This window comes from Callospermophilus lateralis, chromosome 4 (assembly GCF_048772815.1).
Source record: "Callospermophilus lateralis isolate mCalLat2 chromosome 4, mCalLat2.hap1, whole genome shotgun sequence".
Taxonomy (NCBI): domain Eukaryota; kingdom Metazoa; phylum Chordata; class Mammalia; order Rodentia; family Sciuridae; genus Callospermophilus; species Callospermophilus lateralis.
Window position 1 is genome coordinate 101,686,252 of NC_135308.1, and position 25,256 is coordinate 101,711,507.

The window sequence follows — 25,256 nt, forward strand, 5'->3', positions numbered from 1 at the left end:
TGTAGTATATTTTTACATGGACATAGCATTGTTTAAAGTGCATTGCCTGAAGGTGTGGCCTTAGAACACACTTGTATGCACAAATTCACCTATAGATTGTCTCTGGGAGTAGTGGAAATATTACAACCTTTACTTTGTACTTACTTCAGTAATTCTTGAGCCATCTATTCCTTGGGAAATTTGATCCAACTGCTGATACTTGGGTTATCCTCAGAAACTGATTATTTTTATGAATTGCTCAGGACTGTTGTCTGATTAACAACTGCACCCCAATGCTGTTAAGACAGGTAGCCCTAGACTACATTTTGCAGAACCCTGGCCCATAGTCATGATAACTATGTTAATCATTAATACATAAAATATCCTTAATTGAGATCTAGAGCAAGGACATATTTTAAATATTTTTTTTAATTAAGCAATAAAAATGTGAGATTAAAAACTATCTGGAATAGGATTCAAATCCTGGTTCTGCCACTAGCTGCTTATCTTTGGGCAACCCACATGATCCCTATAACTTGTCCATCTCTAAAAATCTCAGGTAGTTGGGGACAGGATCATATGAAAGAATATATCAATTAATGATTTGCAGCATTTTAAGCATGTGTGATATTGGCACCACATCAGTTTCCTGTGTAAGAGAGTTTGGAATCAGCAGGGCCTTTCTGCATTTTCTCAAGTTTTATGAAGTACCTAATGACATATACACACTCCTACATTGTGGGACAAAATCTTCATAGGACTTTCTATTTATTCTACCAAGTAATAGTGATGGTTTCCTGAAATCCAGTGAATAAACACAGCTGCTTCAGTGATGGTCCTGTGTGACACCATTGTGAAAAACATGCTATAAATACTATAAATGTGATTACACTATATTGAAGTTCCTCTGGATGCATTAAATCATTTAAAAAATAAAAGAGTAATTAACTTTATCATAAATCCAATTATCAAAGATGTAAGCATCAGTTCTGCAAAATGCATGCAGGCTGTGCTGTCAGCACTAAATTAATATCCATATCTGCAAAGAGCCTCTGGATTCCTTCCCTCCCCAGTATCCTATGATTTGTTAAATTTCACACTTCCCACATGTTATATTTTTTAAAATATTTGCAAATATATTTTATGGCTTCTTTTTTCAGGTATCCTTCACATGCAATCACATGGTAGGTTGTGTCAGGGGCTAAATTCTTGCAATCTGAAGACCATTGCAAACCATTAGAGCTTTGTCTACTAGTCAAGCAATATACTATTCTATTTTGACAAAGAAAGGATACTACTTATATAATAATTTTCAGAAAGTGGAGGATTTTCCTTGAGCATGTCCTGTATTCCTTGGCTCAGAGCATAATGTTCTTCAGATCTTTTTATTAAATATATTTGACAATATCAGTTAGTTGTTCAAACATTATGTGTGAGTTTGCAGAATAAAAGGTTAAACAGAAATAGCAACAATTTGATGATAGTTTAAAGAAGTCACTGTGAAGCCAAAGCTGAAATCCTAAAACATACCACTATTCAACTGAAAAAAGTTGTGTCATCTATTTTTAAGTTGTATTTAACAATCTGAAAGTTAATGGAGAGATATAATACTTATATGAAAGTATTTAATGAATTTAGCATTTAAATACATACTATCCCTTTCTTAAAAAGTAGTATTTTAAAAATTCAAAAACCATTTTATTCCCAGAAATTTTCATTTACTCATCTTTATTTCACTATTATGAGCACATGTCATAAGCTAGTGCATCTGCACACATACAAATTACTTAATCCTCACAATAATTCTCTAAGTTAGAAGGAGGATGTCCAGTTTTACAGACTGGGCAACTAACACTGGGAAGATTAAGAGATGGAGCAGCAGGGGCAGTATTTTAGTTTGATTCTGAGAATAAAATGTCCCCCAGTTTTGAATTGACGAGTAAGAGGTATTGGTGTCTTTCAACTAGAATAATCTGTGTTCATCTCTAACAACCTTCTTTGAAACATTTTCTGGAAATAGAACTTGATAGCAAATGTTCTTCAGAATCAAAACAGAGTGATGGGGATGAGGAACCAGGTGAAATTTTACGTAGGCTGATTATCCTTTTAAAATCACCTTTCATCAGTTGTGTTGAAGATTAAAAACAAAAAAAACAGTCGAGATTTTTTTTTTCTTTTTAAAACAGAGATGGGGCTACTTGCTAATATATCTGAGTATTTTCTCAGTGTTCCTGGAATCTAGTTTCCCCTCAATGTAGATAAAGTAAACCATCAGTGCACTGAAATTTTTGTTTTATTGGTCTTGATGGAGCACATTTTCATTATATAGCAGTATTAAATATTTTGTAAATAATTGTTAGTGACTAAATGCCTGCTTATGTGTTGTTGATGCTGTTCTGAATAATTTATTTGAGCTATCTTGCCTAAGAACATAAAGAAGAGCTAGACAGTGTCTATCCAGACAGAATGCATATCTAGCTATGGTGCTCATTTCTCAACAAGAACCCTAGAATTATCTAAAGCAAAGAGGGAGAGGGAGAGAGAAAGACAGGCATGGGGAGATGAAAAAGAGAGAGTGTTCCTATTGCATTGTTTTACCACATAACTAGGCACTGTTGTTTTAATACATAGTTAAGAGATTTAGTAAAGAGTGCTATTGAGAAGAGGAAACTGAATTCATTTGGACATTAGTACAGCCCCAATATATCAATGATGAGCCAGTCACTAGAGACCCACAGAGCTCTGATGGATTGTGATATCCAATAGCCTGATGCCAGATTGGGGAGTATAAGAGTCACAGGGTTCTCTGAAAGCCAAGAAATTCAGGGACTGGCCAGCCCACAATGGCCTTGGGGACAGGAATGCATGCTGGCTTCTGATCATTCTGTTATTTCAGTTATGGAGATGGAAGAAATCTGCAATGTAACTGGCACATTTGTTAGAGTTGCATGCTTTCTTCCTCTGTCCCTTCATTTGCTGCAACCCTGCCAGGCCCATGGAGGCCAGAGAGGGGCTGTGACTTGCTGAGTGCTACTTCCTCAAGACAGAACTAGAAAGGGCAGTTTCCTCCACATTAGCAGGAATGAGCTTAGCTTCTCTACTGTGCTGCTGAGGGATGTGATCAGGAGTCATGGATGAATGGACTACAGGTAACACGGTAGAGCAAATCACCAACAGAAAATACATGTGTAAACAAGATGTGAAAGATGCTTTTATACCCAACCCACAAGAAACCTATTAAGTGAACTAAATTAAGTGCTGCTGGAGTGATGGCTCACTGTCCTATTTAAATGGCAACATTTTGAAGGAGGAGATAGCATTGTTAAGACCGAGAGGCTCAAAACAATGAAACAACTCTGCATTCTGATTAGAGTGTGCGTATATTCAAACTGAAAGACAGTTTTCCATCAACACTCACCTAACTGCATATCTAAGAGTGCCTTAGAATACTGATACTTAGAATATCTTTAAGTCATTATAATCTCTAAGATCAAAGCCTCAAGAAGAGACAGTTCTTGATACCTAGTGTCACCATCTTATCCTTATTTAAGGAAAATAAAATTAAATATCAGTTTGTTTATGGCAAGAGCTTTGGAATATACTAAGGGACATGGTCCATTCATTATCTCATTTTATATATATATATAATGTGTATATATATATACACACATACACACACACATATATAAGTCATATACACAATTTCATGTGTATATATAATGAAATAATGATATATAATATATATAATATACATATAATATATGTATATATATAATGATATATAATTTATATAATATACATAATGAAAGAATGAATGGGCCATATATATGGCTTATATATATGTGAGCCATAGTAACGAATGAGAAACATATCCCCTGCCCTGACAGATGTATGGCCTAGTAGAATAATGATCTAATATTTACCAAAAAACCATACTAAATATCTCACATGCAAATTATCATGTAACCCTTATAGCAGTCCTAGGAAATAGACATTTTTTTTATATCTTAGAAGTGAGGAAAATGAGAGTCGTAGTTTGAGTAACTTGCCCCAAATTGCAAACTAAAGAATTATTGGGGTAAAATTTAGACAAAATCTATCTGGCTTTCTCTTGGATTATTTTGACTATTTATGGCACAATTCCCCCATACTGTGATTGTTATGAGAAGGAAGTATTAAATAACATGCTAGACCTAAAAAGAAATGGTCTGTATTTTGTTTTCAGTTTCCTAAAATCACTTGCTCTGTGTGAGCACAACCAATCTTTCTTAAGACTTGCTCCACTTTTTTAGACTATCTATAAAATTAATGAGTAAATCTCCCTGCCACAGACCATCAGAACGAAAACTCTCAAGGATACATTCAGAGGACTAGAACTTCATTCTTCACCTCTATTTCCTTTTCTTTCTGGTCACTGGCACTTCCTTTTCACTCAATACCCAAACTGCGACAGGATCCCTTGCTCTTAAATTTGAATATCTGTGAGAGTCATTTAGAGTTTTAAGTGATAATAAATAGTATATTAGTAAATAAATTAGAACTTTTAAAACCCAGTAATCACTGTTGGGTGCCATTAAGGTGTACATGCTTTGTGATTTGTAACTTTTTGCAATATGTTGTCCAAGTCAACTTTTTTTTTTTTTTAATTGATAAAGACAACAGTTTTTACACGAGTTACTATTTGTGTTTTCTACCTTTCTCTTCATGAAAGGAGGCTGTCCTCATTATTGTGCATAACCTAACGGGAAGAGTTAGAAACCAAAGGACCAAGAAAATGCTCAAGGACACATTTGTGTGTGTCTGAGAAAGCTTAGAAAGACACAGCCAATCTGCACACATTCTAATTATTCTCCTCTAGATCTATATTTAGATACAAATTATACCCTGCTTCATTGAAATAAAAAGCTAACCCTTCCTCAGGTCATTTCATTGATTCTCCTGCACCCAAAAGATTTGTTCTTCATTCTTCAACTTTCTTATACTATTTATTTTTCTTTCTGGTAAGTCCTGCTCAGTAAAAGAAAACTAAAATAAAAATTCTAGATTTTATATTGTCTATACAGATGTATAGTTCATATCTTCTCAGACTCTCTAAGAGAAATAAATTGGTCATAAATTAATATCAACAATTTAAAATTATCTGTGGGGTACTTTTTCTGCATTCATATTCTAAATATTTTCTGCTTAAATTTGACCCATTTCCATTGGGTTCTTTAAGAATCCAATTCAAATTTTTATATAAATAGATTAATAATTAGAAGTTAATAATAATTTCAATATACTGAATGTAATAAATTATTTTATCCTGGCTCATGTGCTGCCAGTAAACATTTGCAAAGTGTTAGAATTCTTGAAAATCAAGGTTCTCAAAATCCATCATAACTAAGTTAACTGGAGCCAATATTTCTCTTCAGCATGTTAGTGAAATATGAGCAATCAGTAAACTTTTGTTTTTGCTCTTTTGGATAATACTCAAGTATATTTCTATGTTGAATACTACCTGGTTAAGTTATTTTTTTAGAATTATTTCTTGCTGTATATTACCTGATGTTTTCTACTCATTTCTAGGACATGAGAGTTCTGTCATTCTATTTTAAAACACTTGAAACATGATTTAATGTCTTTTCAAATTGAAACTCTTGTTGGCTCCTACTGAAGAGGTCTTTTCTTAATGGCCTGGGGATGTATTGTTCTCAAGGAGTCTCAGGAATAAATGGGTTTACAAAGTAATTGAATGACTTAAATGTTAGAGTACAGCATCTCCACTTTCATGCCCTGCCTGCTGCACTTGAGCACATGTTCATAGTGCTGTACTTTACAATGATTTCAATTAAAATGATTAACATTATTTTTCAAATTTAATAGCATGCAAGTCCAAATAATTATCTCATTGTACTGACTTGTGTACCTAAGTCTATTGCCACTGACCTAGGAACTTATTCAGACCAAGAAACTCTGCCTTTCTCTTGATTCATCTTATCCGTATGCTTAGTCACAGATGCAGCTAACAAAACTTAAATTGTGGGGCCCCTCATTTCCATAAGATATTCCAAGGCCCTGGGTGAAATCTCAACAGTAGGAGCCAACAAGAGTTTCAATTTGAGAAGACATTAAATCATGCTCATTGATTTTTGCAAAATTTGTAAGAGCAAGATAGTTTAATTAGACAGTTGCATAGTTTTATAGCTTAGTTTACATTAGTAAGTTTGTCTCCTTGTCTTTAAAGGGGTCTCCCTAACTTTTAGAGATCTGATTGTTGAACTAGATTCATCTTTGCTGACATACCTGAGTAGTTTACTAATTGTTGAATGAATGAATGAAAGTGAAAGTTAGAAGGAAGAATGAATACATTCTTAATTATGTTTTGTATTAAAAATCAGCACTGTCGCAAAAATTCTTCACAAACCACCAACAGGTAGTACTAACATATCACCCTGTATGATACCTATGTTTTTACAAAGCTTTAAATGAATCTTCCTATCAGCACTTCAATTAAATTTAATTTTCAGTAAAAATGATAGATATTGGAATGTTGACAATTGTACTATTTGTTGAAAGGATTATTATACTCAGTGGTTCAAAGAAACTCGAACACACACCTGTTAAGTGACTTGCTTATGCCCAGGGTGGGTGGGTACTGGATGTCAGCCCCGTGATATTGAATCTACTCTTTTCATTACAACAGTGTCTACAGATGTATTTAAATAAGCTAAAAATTATTCTACAAGCAAGAAGTACAAAATAAAATAGAATTAACAATGTTGTTGGCCCCAAATGATAAATATTTTTCCTTCTTTCCTTTCTTCCTAATCCTGCCCCTACATTTCCCCTCCCCTACTTCCATTTCTTTTCCCCTTTCTTCATGCAGGTGTTTAATACTACCCAACTGCTAAACAGCTAAAGCTTTTTATTTTCTTTTTCTTTTTTTGGAAAATTGAATGAATTTCTATTAAACACAAGATGAAAATGTGGTTGCTGGTCAGTCATCTGATGATAATCTCTTTTACAACCTGTCTAGCAGGTAAGAATATCCTTTGTATATTTTCCATAAATTATGCCCACATAATCCATATGTTTTGCATTTCACTAAATTGCTTGTATGAAGATAAAATTAATGTTTTCTTTTGACTTCTGGTTCATATAAGTAAATAAATTTAATGTTAGGGTTAGCCCTATTTTTAAAAAATTTTGCTTTCAATTAAAATTGATAGGATTTTGTTACCTCATGTGGTAATGTGATGGTAACTGTTTAAAATTTGAATATCTGAGGGGAGGGATTCCTGGCATGAAGCATTTGTCTATTCCTGAGAGTAAATCTTCTCAGGATGGTCAGTTTCAACTTATTGTCATTTAATTTGGAAATGATATGTATAGTTCATTATTAAATGATTATTTTCACCATCCAGATAGTGATATACTTAAATAAATTCAACAGTGAAATGCAGTTAAAATATTTTTAAAGTAATGATTTTAAACATGTGTTCCCTTTTTTAATATAATTTATTTATTTGTAATTTAATAATAATATAAATGTTAATTATGTGTTTAACAAATGATTCATAAAGTTTCTGTAAATTAATAGTCACTTCTTGAGAGTGATTATGAGTGGGTCCAACACAATATTGCATTGTACATATATTTGTCTACTTTAGTTAATCATAGGTAAATAATGTTGAAAATAATTTACAATGTATGTAGGCACATTCACAATACCAAAATAGTTGTGAGAGTGTTCCAATTTTTAGGACAAATATTATAGGTCTGTCATTTGAAGACAAATATGAACCACTCAGAGATATTTCCTTCAAGGAAAGATGCATCATATTTGTATCTGAAAGTAGTATTTTCTAACAATCAGTCTTTCTGATACCTTCATCTCAATGACCTTAACTCAGCACAGACTCATTGAGTTGCTGAAGTTCAAGACATTGCTGTCTCTTCCTTTTACATCAACTTTACTGATTGCTTGAATGATAAAACTGAGAAACATTCTATCCTATTCTTAACATATTTTTAGGAAATAAAAATGGTATTTTATTTTGGGTGGTAATTTTTATTATGCTGACTCCATAATCCAAAAAAAAGAGTTTTATTATTACTTAAGAATTTTAATGACATTGATAACTATGTATTTTTATAGCTATAATAACTATACACACATGCACACAAATAATTGCATATATAATATGTATACACATATGTAATATAAATACAATCCAGAAAAATTGGAAATGTTATTATTTCAAAGTCTTATTTATATGGGTGAAATAAAAATTATCTTGTTAGGACCAAAAATTTATATTAATTTTATTGATTAAAACTTTACTGCAACTATAAATGTAAGGATAAGAATAAAACATCTGTACTGATGTAGAGATACTTCTACCTTAAAGGTGAAAGACTGATTCTTCAATGTCATTAACTAGCATCTCAGTTATTTGAATAATGTTTGAAACTACAACTCAAAGAATTGCTTTAGGTCAAAATTGTTTTTTCTTTTTGTTTTAGAGTTTACATGGCACAGAAGGTATGGTCATGGAGGTAAGTTGATGAAAGGGAAAACCCTTTTAATAGCTTTTCTCACTTGAATCACATTTTATTTCTGCTTTGTGTTATTACCTCTCTAAACTTGAAAGCAATTTTTTTTAAATTTTAATAACTTAGGAAACTTTTATGATGGTTTTTATGAGATAATAAGGCAACTTGTTCAATTGGCAAAGTGATTAAATCACAAATAGGATTGTGGCAGATGGGAAATATCCAATGTGGCCTGTATTCTCTCCCTACATGCTTTTTGACAATGCTATGCTACTACAATTTGAAGCAATACTTTAAATATCGTAGCTGTCTTACTTATTTTTGAAAACTGCTTGCATTGCTACAAGAGAGAAAATGAAAGTTGGTGAAGTTGGAACCTTAAGATATGGTTTACTTAGGAACCTAGAGATGTTGCAAAATTTATTGTTCAAGATGTATTGAACAAAGGACAATCCTGCTATTTTGGATTCTGTTTTGACTTTTTAACAGTTCTTGCAGAAATAGAGGCAGCATGGTATACTACGAAAAAAAATTCAGAGTCTAGAATAAGACCAACCTGACTTTGCAGCCTAGTTCTCACTAGCTGATCTTCTGAATTTTTTTGTATAAATTCTTTTGCTTTCATTAGCCTCAATTTTCCACCATGTAAAAATCAGAATTGTTGTGAGTACTGAAAAAGTTTTGCAGTGATAGCTTGTAGCATAGTGACTGGCATGATATGTGCTTAATGAACACATTTAAGCTAGTAACTTAAAAAAGCCACTATGTGATGATAGGAGATTGAAAAATCAGAAAGAATCTCAGAACCAGTGCTACAACTTGCATGCCAAATCAAGAATGCCATGCCAGTTTGAAGGAAAAGAACTTCCATGTGTGGTATAAAAGGACAAGAAATTCTTGGTCCAAATTCCATCAAAGCCATTTCTGTTCATATCTTGTCAATTGGTAATCATTACATGTAGGCTGTATAAGGATGAGTTTGATATGTTCCTTGACTTAAGACTCTAATCATATAGTCGGAAATAAGATACTGTTTTATAAGAAAAAGTGTGATCAATGTTTTAAAAGGATAATTTGTAGAATTATGATATATTTAAGATATATCTACTAACCAAAGGGCTTAAAAATAGCATACTAGAGGGACACAGTCATATCAATGTTTATAGCAGCACAATTCACAATAGCTAAACTGTGGAAGCAACCTAGATGCCCTTCAGTAGATGAATGCATAAAGAAAATGTGGCATATATATACAATGGAATATTATTCAGCATAAAAAGAGAATAAAATCATGACATTTTCAGGTAAATAGATGGAGTTGGAAAATATAATGCTAAGTGAAGTTAGCTAATCCCAAAAAAACAAATGTCAAATATTATCTCTGATATAAGGATGTTGATTCATGATGGGGTTGGGGGCAGGGGAACATTAGAGGATTAGATGAACACTAGATAGGACAAAGGGTGGGAGGGGAAAGGAGGGGGCATGGGAGTAGGAAAGATGTTGGAATGAGATGGACATCATGAACCTCAGTACATGTGTGAAGACACGAATGGAATGGTGTAACTCTGCTTTGTGTACAACCAGAGATATGAAAAATTGTGTTCTATATGTGTAATATGAATTGTAATGCATTCTGCTGTCTTATATAATAAATTAGAATAAGCAAAAAGATATTTAATGACAAAGAGGCTAAGTAAGAAAAGCTTGAAGTATTTTAAATGTAAGAAGTAGAATTAAATCTAAATAGAGAACAAAATACAGATAAAAGTTAAGAGTATTTAAAAAAACTATACCTATAGTGTTCTGTGGAATGTGAGTAGAAGTTTCATTAAAAAGGACTTTATTGTCGAATAAATTTGAGGAAAACTGTAAATTAAAGTTTAATCATGTATTATTAATTTTAAATAATGTTATACTACTTATATACTAAAAATAATATATATTAGTTTTTTTAGGGCTGTCATAAGTATATTCCACAAATTAGATGACCAAGAAGAGAAACTTATTGTCTCAAAGTCCTGGAGGTGCTCATAATCAAGGTGTCAGAGGGCCATGTTCCCTCTGGCACCTAAAGAGAACATTTCCTTCCTTGTCTCTTCCAGCTTCTGGTAGCCCTTTGCTTATGGCAACAAAATTCCAATGTCTGCCTCAAACTTCACAAGATGTTACCCCTCCATCTCCTCACATAATCTTCCCTGGGTGAACCTCCATCTCTGCATCTAGGTTTCCTCTTTCATTAGGGTACTGGACTTATTGAATCAGGTTTTACCTAATGACCCCATTTAAACTTGATTCCCTCTGTAAAGACCCTGTTTCCAAATAAGATTGTATTTGGATAACCGGGAGTTAGGACATATAATTTTTAGAGGAAGAAGGGGAAATATAATTCAACCTATAGCATTGCCCTAATAAAAAGTATTGTGAATCTCTGAAGAAAAGAATTATAAAATGTTCAGATGTTCCCAAGATAATTTAACTACTAGCTGATAGGCACTAAGAATGCTAACTGCTCCCATTTTTAAGAATGTTTTTTAATACCCAAAACTCATCTATGCTAAAATTTAAATTCATGACATATAATAAAACTATCAGAACCAACTTCATTATTCCTCATGTCTTTAATTGTTTTTTTAAAAAGTTTTTATGTTTTGCAAAAATGCGATGAATGAACCTATTGAGTGGAATAAATGAATATAACCAAGAGAATAAGAGAATGAATACAATCAAGTTGCATAAAGCCAACTTGTAATGTGCAGATATTTAAATCATTTGAGATGTGCGAGGTGATGCACATGTGTAATCCCAACTACTTGGGAGGCTGAGGCAGAAGGATTGCAAGTTCCAGGTCAGCCTGGGCAACTTAGCAAGACCCTATCTCACAATTTAAAAAAGGGCTGGGTAGAGTGACCCTAGGTTCAATCTCCAGTATCTCTGTTCTCCTTCTCTTGCTTGCTTTCTCTCTCTTTTACATATACACACGCACACACACACACATACACTCACACACAATTATGGTTTCGATATGAGATGTCCCCCCAAAACTTACGGTTACATTATGAGATCTGAAATATAATCAGTGCATCAATCCATTTGATGGATTAATAATTTAAATGAATTTAGTGGGTGATAAGTGTAGGCAGAGAGGCATGGCTGGAAACAGTGATTCACTGGGGTCATGCCTTCAGGGTTTATATTTTGGTGCCTCGCTTTGCTTGTAGGCTCTATGAGCTGAACAGTTTTCTTCTGCTACCCCCTTCGGCCATGATGCTCTAGCTCACTCAGGCCCAGAGCAATGGATTCAACTGACCATGGACTGAACCTACAAAACTATGAACCCCCAAATAAACTTTTCCTCCTCTAAGTTGTTCTTGTCAGGAATTTTGGCTACAGTCACAAAAAACTGACTAACACACACATACATACTAATAATAATAATATCATTTGAAAGTAACGGCTTATTTTAGATCCTTTTTCATTTGTCATTTGCATTAACCTTTCTATCAGAAAGAAACAAAAACCAACCTGCAGCTATTTCGGGACCAACTTTCATCGAAAACTAACCAAAAAATAAAAATAAACATTTTTAAGTTTCTTTATAATTTAGTGACAAAAAGTGTAAAGAAATAAAACAGTAGTATTTATTTCATGAGAATTAGCATGTGAAATAATCTATAATTTATACTTTGCATCTTGATAGAAATCTATCGTATACAAAGCTAATATTTAAAAAATTCTTTTTATGTCTTTGTTGGAGGGAGGTCAGACAGGGAATTTCCCATGTCTTTATAGCATTTGCACCCAAATTTCCTGGATATTGTTTCAATTAGACTTACAATGGTTATTATAGCATTGTTTTTGGTACATTTTTATATGAGTGATATTTTACAGTGATTATCACTATTTTATATTTGTGATAGGTCACTCATAGCTCCATCTATCAATATAGACTAGGAGACCAAGTGCGGTGGTACATGCCTGTAATCCCAGCAGTTCAGGAGGCTGAGACAGAAGGATTGTGAGGTCAAAGCTAGCCTCAGGAAAAGTGAGGCTCTAAATAACTAAGTGAGACCCTGTCGCCCACTGAACTACATCCCCAGCCCCATTTTGTATTTTATTTTTTTTGAAAACTTTGGTACACAGTCTTTTAGAGTCATGAGTAATAGGTAATAATGCAGTAGTTTATCAAAAACAAAATGCAAACTGTGTAAAAATACAGTTTGAAATTCAGATTGACAACTAGGGTCAGGTTAACAGAAAGTTTGAGTGGACTAAATTCTCCTTTGCTTGGCTTTACCTGCCCAAGCAAAGCCTATCACATCTCAATTGCCACTTCCTGGACCAATGTCCATTTCTGAAATACCTCCCAAAAAGAGAAAAAATAGACTAGGAATAGCCTGAGATAGTCTGGTTTCTTGAAGAAGGTGCATTATCTGTCACATACTACATCTGAGGATGAAGGCAGATCTTAGGTAGCTGTGGGAAGATGCCAAGCCAGTTGTATAAATCACAAAAAGTCTATATATTTCAGAAATGGACATTGATCCAAGAAGTGCCTATTGAAATGTAATAGGCTCTGCTGGAGCAGGTAAAGCCAAGCAAAAGAGAATTTAGTTCATTTAAACTTTCTCTTAACCTGATCCTAGTTATCATTCTGAATTTCAAACTGTATTTTTGCACAGTTTGCATTTTTGTTTGTGATAAACTATCACAGGATTACCTATTAATCATGACTGTAAAAGATTGTACACCAAAGTTTTCAAAGCCAAGCCCTATACATAAAACATCTTTATTCTTTTATAAGTAGGGAATGGTTAGGAGTGAAGACAAGTATCTGTACTATTTAGAAGTATGCTTTGAGACAAATTAAATATTCCCTAATTTAGAGAGGTTATTGTATTTCAAGAGAGCTTGTGCCCCACCCTATAATGATTGTGATATTGTAAATATTGTAAAAATTCCAATATTAGACTCTCTTCAATTTTTTATGTCGTTGCTTTTTTTCTAATAGATTTTTCTGAGACTCTTCTTACAACATACTTATGTAAAATTATGTTTAATAACTAACAGATTGAGGTGACATATTTCAGAATGAGAATTGAAATTTGTTTCAGTGTGGTTATGAAGTGAATAAAAATAACTCCAGCACAAATTTTATTTTACTTTCAATCTCCAGAAATAAAGTGGAATAACAGGATTATAGAGGACCATCTCCACATAGTGAGAAATTAAGCAGTCATATTTTTGATCCTACAATTGACTGATTACATTAATTTTGAGACTGAAAATTGCACCAAAGAAAAAGCACTTGCCTATTACTCACACTTGTAAATTTTCTGCAAAAAATGCATAAATTATTATTTTCTTTTTAATATTTGATAAAATTTAAGAAAGATACTTATGACAGTCCCATGTTAGAAAATCAATGAGTCCACATGAAGAATACTTCAAAAGAAAAAGTGACTTAAAGTGTTAAAATCCTTAATTAGCTTGAGAAGTTGATGCTTCTCTTTAGGATCATCTATCCAATAAGAAAGGGAGTATATTTAAAAAATAATCTTAGCTTCTGTTTTAGACATAATCCCTATTTCTTGCTCTCCTGCAGATCAGTGGTCTTCTGTTTACATTACTTGCATAATTTCATCACACATCCATTTCTTTCTAGTTTAAATTTTATGAAGTCTTATGCAATCACTACTATATTCCCCATTATTAAATAAGATATTCAGTTAGATAAAAGTTTCTCCAATTTGTTGCTTGTAGAATGTAACTTTGAGAAAGTCAAAAAAAAAAAAAAAGGAAAATTATCTGACACCAAAGACCTGAGATTCTCTTAACAGTGGCTTTCACAGAGCTGAAGTTTTGATTTTCAATAATATCCAACCTATCCAACTTTTTTCTTTCATGGATTATGCTCTTGGCATTGTGTCTAAAACTCATTGATGTACCCAAGACTAGATCATCAACTGGACTAAGGACACTAACCTGAAGTTCATAAAACTAGTTCCTAAGGCAACCATCTGAAATCCTTATTCTAGCATTGTTGTAGGTAGCAGAAATTCGAGATCTATTCTAGTGCAGGTCAGTGATCTTAGGTGTACATTATAGGCAAAAACCACACCACACATCCATTTCTTCTTAAAATTGATGATCTTGTAAATGCCATGATTTTATTCTCTTTTATTGCTGAATAATATTCCATTGTGTATAAATGCCACACTTTTTAAAATCCATTCATCTATTGAAGGGCATCTAGGATGGTTCCACAGTTTAGCTATTGTGAATTGTGCTGCTATAAACATTGATGTGGCTGATGTTCCTGTAGTATGTTGTTTTTTAAAGTCCTTTGATCATTATTATCCAAAGTACAGGTATGAAGAACCAAATTGGTGTGAATATATTATGTATACAACCAGAGATATGAATAATCGTGCTCTATATAGGTAATAAGAATTGTAATGCATTCCATTCTCATATATAAATAAAAAAATTAAAAAAAAATTGATGATCTTGTCTACTGGTAATTTTAATGACATCATTAAATAATATCTAATTAAATGCAGTTTACTTAAAATATAATTATGAACTTTTACTCACTAAAAATATTTATTTTTAGTTTTCTAAATATGTAATAGGATTTTTGAAATAATTCACACTGAAGTTGCTTTATCAAAGGGTAAAGTGGAAATAGAAATCATTTTGCCCTCAAAAAGAGAACCTAAATATACTGATAAAAGGGCACTTTTCTGTTTATCTTTTTGAGCATTTTTATTATTTGCATTGGGAATAAAAGCAGGGTCTCCAAAACAGCAGGTATTACTAAATTGCTCCAGTTAGAAAAGCTGTGCAATTGGGAGAGACTCAAGGAAGTGATTATGAAATTGTCCACGTGGGAAGAAAAATAGCATGACTTTTATCATAGATAAGCACAAGGTCATTTCTCTCAAAAATTGGAAACTCTAGACCCTAGGTACAAAATGAAAGTCTCTAGTCGTCAGGGATTTGGATTCATTTCTCATTTTTCCCTGGTCTGTTGTTAAATTCTGAAAGGCCAGAAAGTAGAGGGCACCATCAGTAAAATTATTAGAAGTGAAGCAGAAAGTGCTTTATATATATATATATATATATATATATATATATATATATATATATATACATACACACACACACACACACACACACACACACACACACACTTTTTTCCTGGTTTTCTCAACCTCAAGAAGGATATGGAACTAGAGTCAGCACTTTCAAAGTCATTAGCAGAAGGCTTCTGTGAATCCCTTGCATTCATGATCTTATTTATCATCATGGTAGGCCCATGGGGTCCCAAGGACTTTTGCCCTTATTCTTTTCTTTATAAATGTAGAAGCCATGTAGTACAAGTAGCTTGCATAAAACAACAACTAGAAAAGTTAATTGATGGAGATAAATTCCAGATCCCCTGAGCAATTTAGTGGCTATCTGAAATGGTATGGTGGTTATGAAATGTGGCTGAGATCTATAAATTCTTGAATGGCAATTTGGGCATTTCAGCTAAAAATGAGGCAACTCTCTTTGAAAAATTTTGAGTTAGTTTAGAAAAATTAATGCTTCCTAGTAGAGGAAACTACCTTAAGGAGTTTGTATTGAGATTCCAAGACTACACCACATTAGTGCTATACTAATAGCACTACAGCTGTAGTATAAGACTGAGTACAAGTTGGTTCTGTCTTTTTGGAGCTTTGTGACTTTTCTGAGAATTGATATACATAAAAATGTGAATTAATATTTGAAAGTTTTGGTAAGTTTATAACAATTTTTGCATAATAAGTATTTATTGATTACTAATGATATGCCAGGTAGGTACACTACTATCTTCCATGCATGTCTCAAAATAATTGTGATAATATCCTATGAGATAGACTTCATGATTCCTCTTTTATAAAGGTGATATTGAGACTTAGAGAGATTAAATAATTTGTCCAATGGCATATGGATATATGGTATGTGATAAAAATTAAGTGACATAAATAAACTGTATGTTAAAGTAAGTTGGAACATATCTCTTCAAGGTTGATGTTAGAGAAGATAAAAAGCCAGCATGGCATTTGCCTTAAACTCCCTGAAAAAAATAAACTGGAAAATAAACTATGGCTTCGAACTAGAAGAGACATTTCAGTAACCCTATATAAGAATATTCCCCCTTTCTAGCCACACAGATCAGTATGTACTGATCAGATCCATAGGGCCTTGAGCTGTGCAGTGCCAATGCTGCCACAATGGTGACATGTGAGCCCCTTCTCTTCATCCTGCTGTGCATTGTTACCTTTCGTTCCAGAGAGGACAGAGTGCAGGGAACACTTTCTTCACAATATTGAAGTTGTGATGAATTTCAAACCAGTTGGTCAGACCTTGTACTCAAGCGATTTGTTTCTGAGTTGTTCTAAATGTTGCTGAGTACCAGTGAGGGTCACATGTTTAGTAAATATATAAATAGGGAATAGAAAAGAGACTAATTACCTAGAGCTTCTAGAAATTTATTTGTTCTCTTGTAACAAGCTTTTAAAGCACCTCTGTATTCCATGCAGACACACACCAAGCTAGGAAACTGGTTTACAGAGATTAAAGACATAGCCACCTATGTGGTATACGGAGATTAAAGACATAGCCACCAAGCACTGACCATCTAATGGGACGGAAAGTTGCCTTTAAGAATTACGTTGGGTATGCTACGTACCATTACTGAAGATAGCTTCCTGAAGGAACTAACTTCATGATCAGATTACAAAGGACCATATAAATTTTTAGCAGAAGAATGTAGTGGTGATTCTAGAAAGAGGCAAAGCATATGTAAAGGCCCAGGGCATGAAAGCATGGCATGAGGAACTGGAAGGAGTTAAACATGAAATCATCGTGTACTTTTAGGAAAATGATGAAGGATGGATAGGAGAAAATTTTGAATACAGAACTGGATGTTTTAATCAGAATCATGGAGGTAATATCTTTGTTTTGAATTAAAATGGAGACTGTGTTTCTGACATTTTTTAAAATAACCTTTTTCAATATATCCAGATTTCCCTTGACATATAAAATAATTTTATTTTTCTTGCAGTTTCTGAGGAGGACAAAGGATTTGGACCAATTTTTGAGGAGCAACCAATCAATACCATTTATCCAGAAGAATCACTGGAAGGAAAAGTTTCACTAAACTGTAGGGCACGAGCCAGCCCTTTTCCAGTTTACAAGTAATGTGTCTCATTGTCCTGAAAAAGTCATAACTGTAATGATGGAAGATATTTCTATATTAACTAAATTTATAAAGCTTGCATAGATAATTCTAGAAAGCCTTACTTTTTCAATACTCTCAAGTCTATATTCCAGATGACAGAACTAATTTCTTAAATAATCTTACCTATTAGACAATCTATTTATATGTATCCCTTTAGTTTTTCTGAGTTACATATTTATGCTATTAAAAATAGCTTTAAAAAAAGTGTCAGTGGGTTTTCCTGCTTTAAGTAGTTCAGAGAAGAATGCTAGCAGTTTCTAGTCTGATGCAAATAATAAGATTCAAAAATTAACTAAATACTAATGGATTTGAATTTCACTTGAAATGGTTCCATGAAGATAAAGCAGATGATTGATGGGAAAATTAGGGGCTGAACTGGGTTAATATCAACCAACTTAATTGAAGGTTGTCACTCAACAACCCTAATTTTAATAGTAGACTCTTATTCCTGGATAGAAAAATAACTTTCTATTGTTATAAAAAGTTAATATCAAAGAAAATATCCCCTTTCCCTCATTTAATTCTAATTGAACTCATTTTTTCTTGCCACTGGCTATAATTACAAAATTATTCTTAAAATATGAATTTAGACATAAAATCACCATACCTTTGAAATTATTTTTATTGTTTCAATTTCATGCATGGAGTACAATATAAATACAATTTGTTGTAAAATAGTTGATGGGCTAGACTTGTTGCTACCCTTAAGCTATATATAAGGGAAGTCTATGCACATTGCACATAGTCCTGGTCATGGACTAGTATAGTTAGTAGGAACTGTAGAGGAGATCCAACCCAATTTTCCTTCTTTTACAGGAAAAGAAGCTAAATCCTCTGTAAGTAAATTGACTTGGTTTTGAGTTAGGAAATCACAGATCCAGGATGAAAATACAAGTTTTATGACTTCCAAAGAAGCCTATAATTTTTTTAGTATTTATCTATTTAGATAAATTGGTAGAATCTTAAAAGCTATTTCAATTATGCTTATTCTGTGACACTCTTTCCTGTACATTCTTACAAGCAACCTTGGCAAATCAACTTCCAGACTAGAATGGAGTCAACAAGATAGAAGGGCAGAGTTATGTTTCTTGTTATGTTGCTTGCTGTGCCCTGTGCCCCTCAGTATCACCACCTCCCTCCTGTAAGCTGCCCCTGCACTGAAACCCAGGTTGCCTTGACCTTTATGAATGTAGCTGGAGCAGCCAGGTAGATGTTTAATGCTATTTGTGAAGACAGTCCGCATTTAACCACAAAACATAAAAACAAATCAATAAAGAAGCAATGAAGCGAAAGAGGAAAAGAAAAATATATGATGTAATTAGTCTCATGGAAAAGAACACTTGCAGTTTTTAAATTCATTTAGTATTCTCAGCAAGTCATACTAACCTTGGTAATCAGACAATCTGTCATTCACATAGTAGTTTTATATTTGTAGCATGTTCCATGATAATATGTTATTCATGGCAACATCCTGAGAGGGAAAAGTTACAACAGGGAACTTTATCTCCCACTTTTTAGCCTTGAGACCTCCGTTATATTCCCCCTACCCCTAAAGCAACAAGCACTACAGTAAAAGCTGTATTTAAAGCAGTACAAAAGGAATTGCAACAATAGTGTGTGTTTCTGAAAATAGACCAGTGAACTTACCCAAACAGCAAAATTTAATGGTTGAATCAGATCCCTAGGGAGGAAGCCAAGACCATAAACAGAAATGTGGAGCCCATATAATGAAGGAGAAATCACAATAGTCGCAGCTGTCCAACAAGGAAACTCACTGCCTTGAAAAATCTAAGCAACAGCACTGCGTGGTTGGAGTAGAGACAATATTACCATCAACTGAAGGAAGGGGGCGCATTTATTCCTTGGGTTGGAATTGTGTAGGTTTTCAAAATGCAAAAGCATTGCTTTCTGTGCTTGTTTCTTAAATTACCTCCTATACTACAAAGATTATAACTGAATATGTTCTAGTACATTTGATTTAGTAAAAAAGATGTTCTAAAATCATAAGGCTGTTTTGGCATGATTCTTGCTTATCAGAAATATGCCATCAATGAATGATGTGTCCATAGGCTCTACTATTTAAATTATTTGACCAGGGCTCTTGTATTTTGACCTTCGTGAGGACATAAGATTATAAAACAGGTTAAAAAAAACCTCTTTGACAAAAATAATACTTAAATAATGAGAAAAGGCACAAGTGACCACTCACTCTAGGCTGAGGAAATCTGATTTAACTAATTTATTTGTGGCTTTGAGTTAAAAGACCCAGTGGAATCATAATTTTCAAACTGTATGATCACCCTCTAGTGGTCAGAATATACCATTTACTAAGCAGAATTTTAATGAGTTTATTTCACTGAAAAATGTTTGCTGTTTAAAAATCAGATATTGATACATTTTGTTTAATTTCTGCTAGATCAATGTTTTAATATTTCATAGAACATGCATATATGAATCTTGTACATTAATTGCTATCATTTATACTCAGATATACTCTGTATATCTGCTAAGAAATCAATTTATGGAGTAAAACTCAACAAAATATTTGTTATTTGGTAGGTATTATTTTTAAAAAAGAGGAAATATGTCATTTAATTTAATATTTACTCTTTTTGTATCTGAGCTAAATTATATATCATGAACCTAGGTACTCAATTATAGAGTATGAAGAATTACCACCACAAGTCACATACTTAATCATCTGACTTCACATGTAGCTGTACTCAAGTCATTTTAGAACAATGTTAGCCCAGTAGAGTTTCCAGGGCTTCTTACCTTTGATCTGACATGAATATCTTTTCTCACAGATGGAGAATGAATAACGGAGATGTTGACCTGACAAGTGACCGATACAGTATGGTGGGAGGAAACCTTGTCATCAACAACCCCGACAAACAGAAAGATGCTGGAACGTACTACTGTTTGGCATCAAATAACTATGGGATGGTCAGAAGCACTGAAGCAATCCTGAGTTTTGGGTGTAAGTAGTTGTAACTTTAAAAAGGGTAGTTTTACTTGATGAAGTGAGAATTACATGTGTTTTAATTATTGATCAAAATCTATATAGACTGGAGGGCTAATTCTGTGATGACCAACTCTTTGGGCTTCTTTTATCCTGTTAAAATCCTTCTACTTGCTTCTCCCAGTAAAATCGGTCTCTTGCATCACCATTGCAACATCAGTACTGAATGCTTGCCAGTGGGTTATTGGGGAAGACACATTCCCACCACCCACACAGATTGGCAGGATGTAGTTGGTGACACAGGTCAGACATGCTTAAAAATTTTCAATTGAAATGCAGAAATTCTAATGTGACCTTTGAGATAGTTATCAATAAGTGATACCTTAAGAATTCAGCAAGAAGAGGATCAAGAAGAAAATATAGTGGAAGGAAGTCAACACAGAAAAGGTGGGTCTTTTATGATGAATGAAGTTTAATTGTGTGGTGAAGAAAAAAATTCAGGAGATCAAATAATCACACAGGGTGTTTTAAGTGTACTTAAGATTGTGAAAGATAATTTTTTAAAATAAACTGGGGCAATATTCTGAAGTCTCTTACATATCTCGAAAAATTAGTATCACTGGAAGTGCTAAGCCATGCATTAGTACCTCCAAGGGAGTACAAGCTGGTTCTTAGGAATAGGAAATGTCTTAGGCATTACAATATTATGGTTTGTGGCTTTCCAATGCTCAGCCCTACCCAACAATATCTTATTCCTCAACATTTAAGTTCTCCTCATAGAAATGATTAACATTCTATTTTAATTAATATTATTATTTTAAGCTTAAATTAAATAAAAGTTTTCACCTTGAGAAAGCCAATAATTAAAAACATTTTGAGAAATACTGTGTTAAACTAAAGTTAGAGGTTGTTTTCATTGTACATTAGGAGATGAATTTAACCAGATGATATCCACTTTGATTTTATAAGCTAGCACTTATATCTTTTCCAAAATGGTTATAAGATAAGAATAGTATGTTAAGAAATACTGCATGGCAGTGACCACCAGAAGGGATTCAGACAGGATCATAAAGAACAGTAAAATTAAATTAGTGTGATGAAAGAGAAATGGAAATAATAAATACTAATCTTGATAAATAATTAACAGGTTACAGTGCACTGAAGGAAAGAAGACATTAAATATTTTTTTAAGAAAAGTTCAGTGAAAGGGCAGATACATTCTGTGCTTTTAAAAAATAGAATGGGAGAAAGAAAACCCCACTTTCAGAGATTGGATTAAGCATTGGATGGTTGTTTCATATGCAGAGTTTGTTATAATATGAAGTTACCCAAATTTAGATGTCAAGTAAGCAATTGAAGATAGGGATGGCATTCAAGTGAGACATCAGGACTGGAGATGTCAATGTGAATATTTCTTTGTATAAAGATAAAATCAGAATACATGGATTTTCAGAAATAGGTAATATAGTAAGGGAAGTAAAAGATATAATTTGGGGGCAGATCATAGATGAGGACCAGAAGGACAGGCAGGACTGAAACAGAATGAGTATCAGCAAAACAAATGAAGAATTAAAGGGCTCAGGATCTATGAATAAAGCAAAACAAGAGCTCCAAATACATAGGAAAGAGTAAAGGAAAGTACAATTTAGACAACCCAGAATTTGAAAAGGAGCAAGCAATTGGTCACATTCACCTTCTCAGTGAATAGCCTGCCTGTTATTCTTTTCAATATCTAAATCTTCCTTCTGGTATAGAAATATAAACCTTCAAATGAGTCCATTCCTCTAAACATGCCTCTTTACTTACTTTCTTAGTTAGATCTCTGATTTGACCTGTCCCATTTTATTTCCTTACTGAGATTTTCCTTAAATATGCAACAAAAGTTAGTATTTATGATCTTCAGAGTTGTCAGAATTCTTACAAAGGCTGCTACAGGTATCCATAGATTCTGCACTCATGACAGAACTCTTAGGTGGTGTGTGTAAATTTCTGGCATGTGCAAATGAGGAGCATTGTATCTCAAGTGACAGTTACAGAAAGGTAATATTTAATGAATATCTCTCTTTCTCTTGACCAGAAAGTGAATGATTTCCTTTTCCTTGTTTATAATTAGACCTGGATCCTTTCCCACCTGAGGAGCGCCCTGAGGTCAGAGTGAAAGAAGGAAAAGGAATGGTACTTCTCTGTGACCCCCCATACCATTTTCCAGGTAAATTTAGTGTCTCCGTGTCTTTAAGCACCTATGAAATGAATGGCAAGTTTCTATTTTTCTAGTAATAATGATATGTTTACTAATAGTCTAATTAACTCAATAATCATGACTCATCATTAATTAAATGAGACGCAATGTTTGCATAAATTTTTGTAATACATCACTTTATAGTGGTTAGACACTTTCTTTATTGGTTCATTAGACACTTGATCATAACACCAAAGATCTTTTATCATTTTAGTTTATAGACAGTATGTATGCTGGTTTGTTTTCTCATTAAAATTTCTGTTACATGGGTGAAATTATAAGATATTTTTAAGAAATTATTCCTGAAATAGAATAGCACCAAGGCATGATTAAAAATCAATCATTTTCTTAATAATTTAACACCTAAAGCATACTGTTAACTGAAACTAAATACTAGAAATGGATAAAATATAATAAATTATTAATCTCTCCAGGAATACTAAGATGCAAGAATAGTCATCACTTTAGAAAAGGGGCAAAATGAGAATCATTGGTTATGAGATTCAGCTCTGAATACATTTTCTATAATATAATATCAGTTAAACAAAAGCCAGCAAAGCACTAACTAAAAGAAGGATGCTTCATATACTCATTTTCATTTGTTTTATTTATTAAATCTCCCCTTGAGATGATATTTAAAATTTTTCATAATAAAATAATGTTTTATATTATTTATGTCATAGTTTTTTTCTCATGAAACTATCATCAACTATGTTTTTATTATTTATTATGAATATACATTCTTCAAAATAAATGATGCATAGATTTTAGATATTGGACATACTACCAAAAGTCATTCCCATTTTTTATTAGATCCAACAGTAGAAAATAAAGCATAAAGTGCATCACAAGATTTTTTATTTCCTTAAATTAACTATTTATGCTTTTATTTTTAATCACAAATGATTATTACCTTATCTGTTTATGTAATAATATTTTTCTTCGATTTGGTATGCTTTTCCTTTTTTTTACTTGTACCTTTCTTTTTTAAAATTTTTTTTTAGTTTTTATTCTAATTTATTATATATGACAGATTCAAACTAAAAAGCTTCTTCTCAGCAAATGAAACAATCAGTGAGGCTAATCGAGAGCCTACATCTTGGGAGCAAATTTTTACCACTCACATATCAGATAGAGCACTAATCTCTAGGGTATATAAAGAACTCAGAAAGCTAAACACCAAAAAAGGAAATAGCCCAATCAATAAATGGTCCAAGGAACTGAACAGGCACCTCTCAGAGATATATATAATCAATCAACAAATATATAAAAAAAAATGTTCAACATCTCTAGCAAGTAGAGAAACACAAATCAAAACTACTCTTAAGATTTCATCTCACTCCATTCAGAATGGCAGTTATTAAGAACTCAAGCAACAATAAGTGTTGGCGAGGATGTGGGAAAAAGGCACACTCATACATTGCTGGTGGGACTGCAAATTGGTGTAGCCAATATTGAAAACAGTATGGAGATTCCATGGAAACCTGAGAATGGAACCACCATTTGACCCAGCTATCCCACTCCTTGGTCTATACCCAAAGGATTTAAAAATAGCATACTACAGGGACACAGCCACATTGATGTTTATAGCAGCACAATTCACAATAGCTTAACTGTGGAACCAACCTAGATGAATGAATAAAGAAAATGTGGTATATATACACAATGGACTATTACTCAGCAATAAAAGAGAATAAAATCATGGCATTTGCAGGTAAATGAATGGAGTTAGAGAAGATAATGCTAAGTGAAGGTAGCCAATCCCCAAAAACCAAATGCTGAAAGTTTCTCTGATTTAAGGATGCTGATTCATAATGGGATTGGGAGGGGGAGCAGGGAGGATTAGACGAACTCTAGATAGGGCAAAGGGGTGTGAGGGGAAGGGAAGGGACACAGGAGTAAAAATGATGGTGGAATGAGATGGATAGCATTACCCTAAGTACATGTATGAAGACATGAATGGTGTGAATATACTTTGTATACAGGAAGAGACATGAAAAATTGTGTTCTATATCTTTAATATGAATTTTAATGCATTCTGCCATTACATGTAACAAATTATATCATAAATTTGACTTTAGACATCTCTGTAGAGAATAAAACATAACAGGCTGTTATAAATAATTTTGTGTGGAATATATCAACCTGATGTGGGCATATGTATATATGCACATATGTACCTCACACAAAATTATATATATATACATATATATATATATATATATAGAGAGAGAGAGAGAGAGAGATGATTACTTGAGAAATACAGA

At 33.1% G+C, this 25,256-nt stretch overlaps 1 protein-coding gene across 1 annotated transcript in view; it reads left to right on the top strand.

Annotated features, from left to right (window-relative positions):
- Cntn1 (contactin 1) overlaps window positions 1-25,256 on the top strand; it is a 252,914-nt gene that overhangs the window by 98,502 nt on the left and 129,156 nt on the right. The window contains exons 2-6 of the mRNA XM_076852771.1: window positions 6,940-7,000; window positions 8,488-8,520; window positions 17,612-17,744; window positions 20,596-20,768; window positions 22,864-22,959. Of these exons, the coding sequence (XP_076708886.1) occupies window positions 6,940-7,000; window positions 8,488-8,520; window positions 17,612-17,744; window positions 20,596-20,768; window positions 22,864-22,959 (496 nt within the window). The remainder of the gene's footprint in view (window positions 1-6,939; window positions 7,001-8,487; window positions 8,521-17,611; window positions 17,745-20,595; window positions 20,769-22,863; window positions 22,960-25,256) is intronic.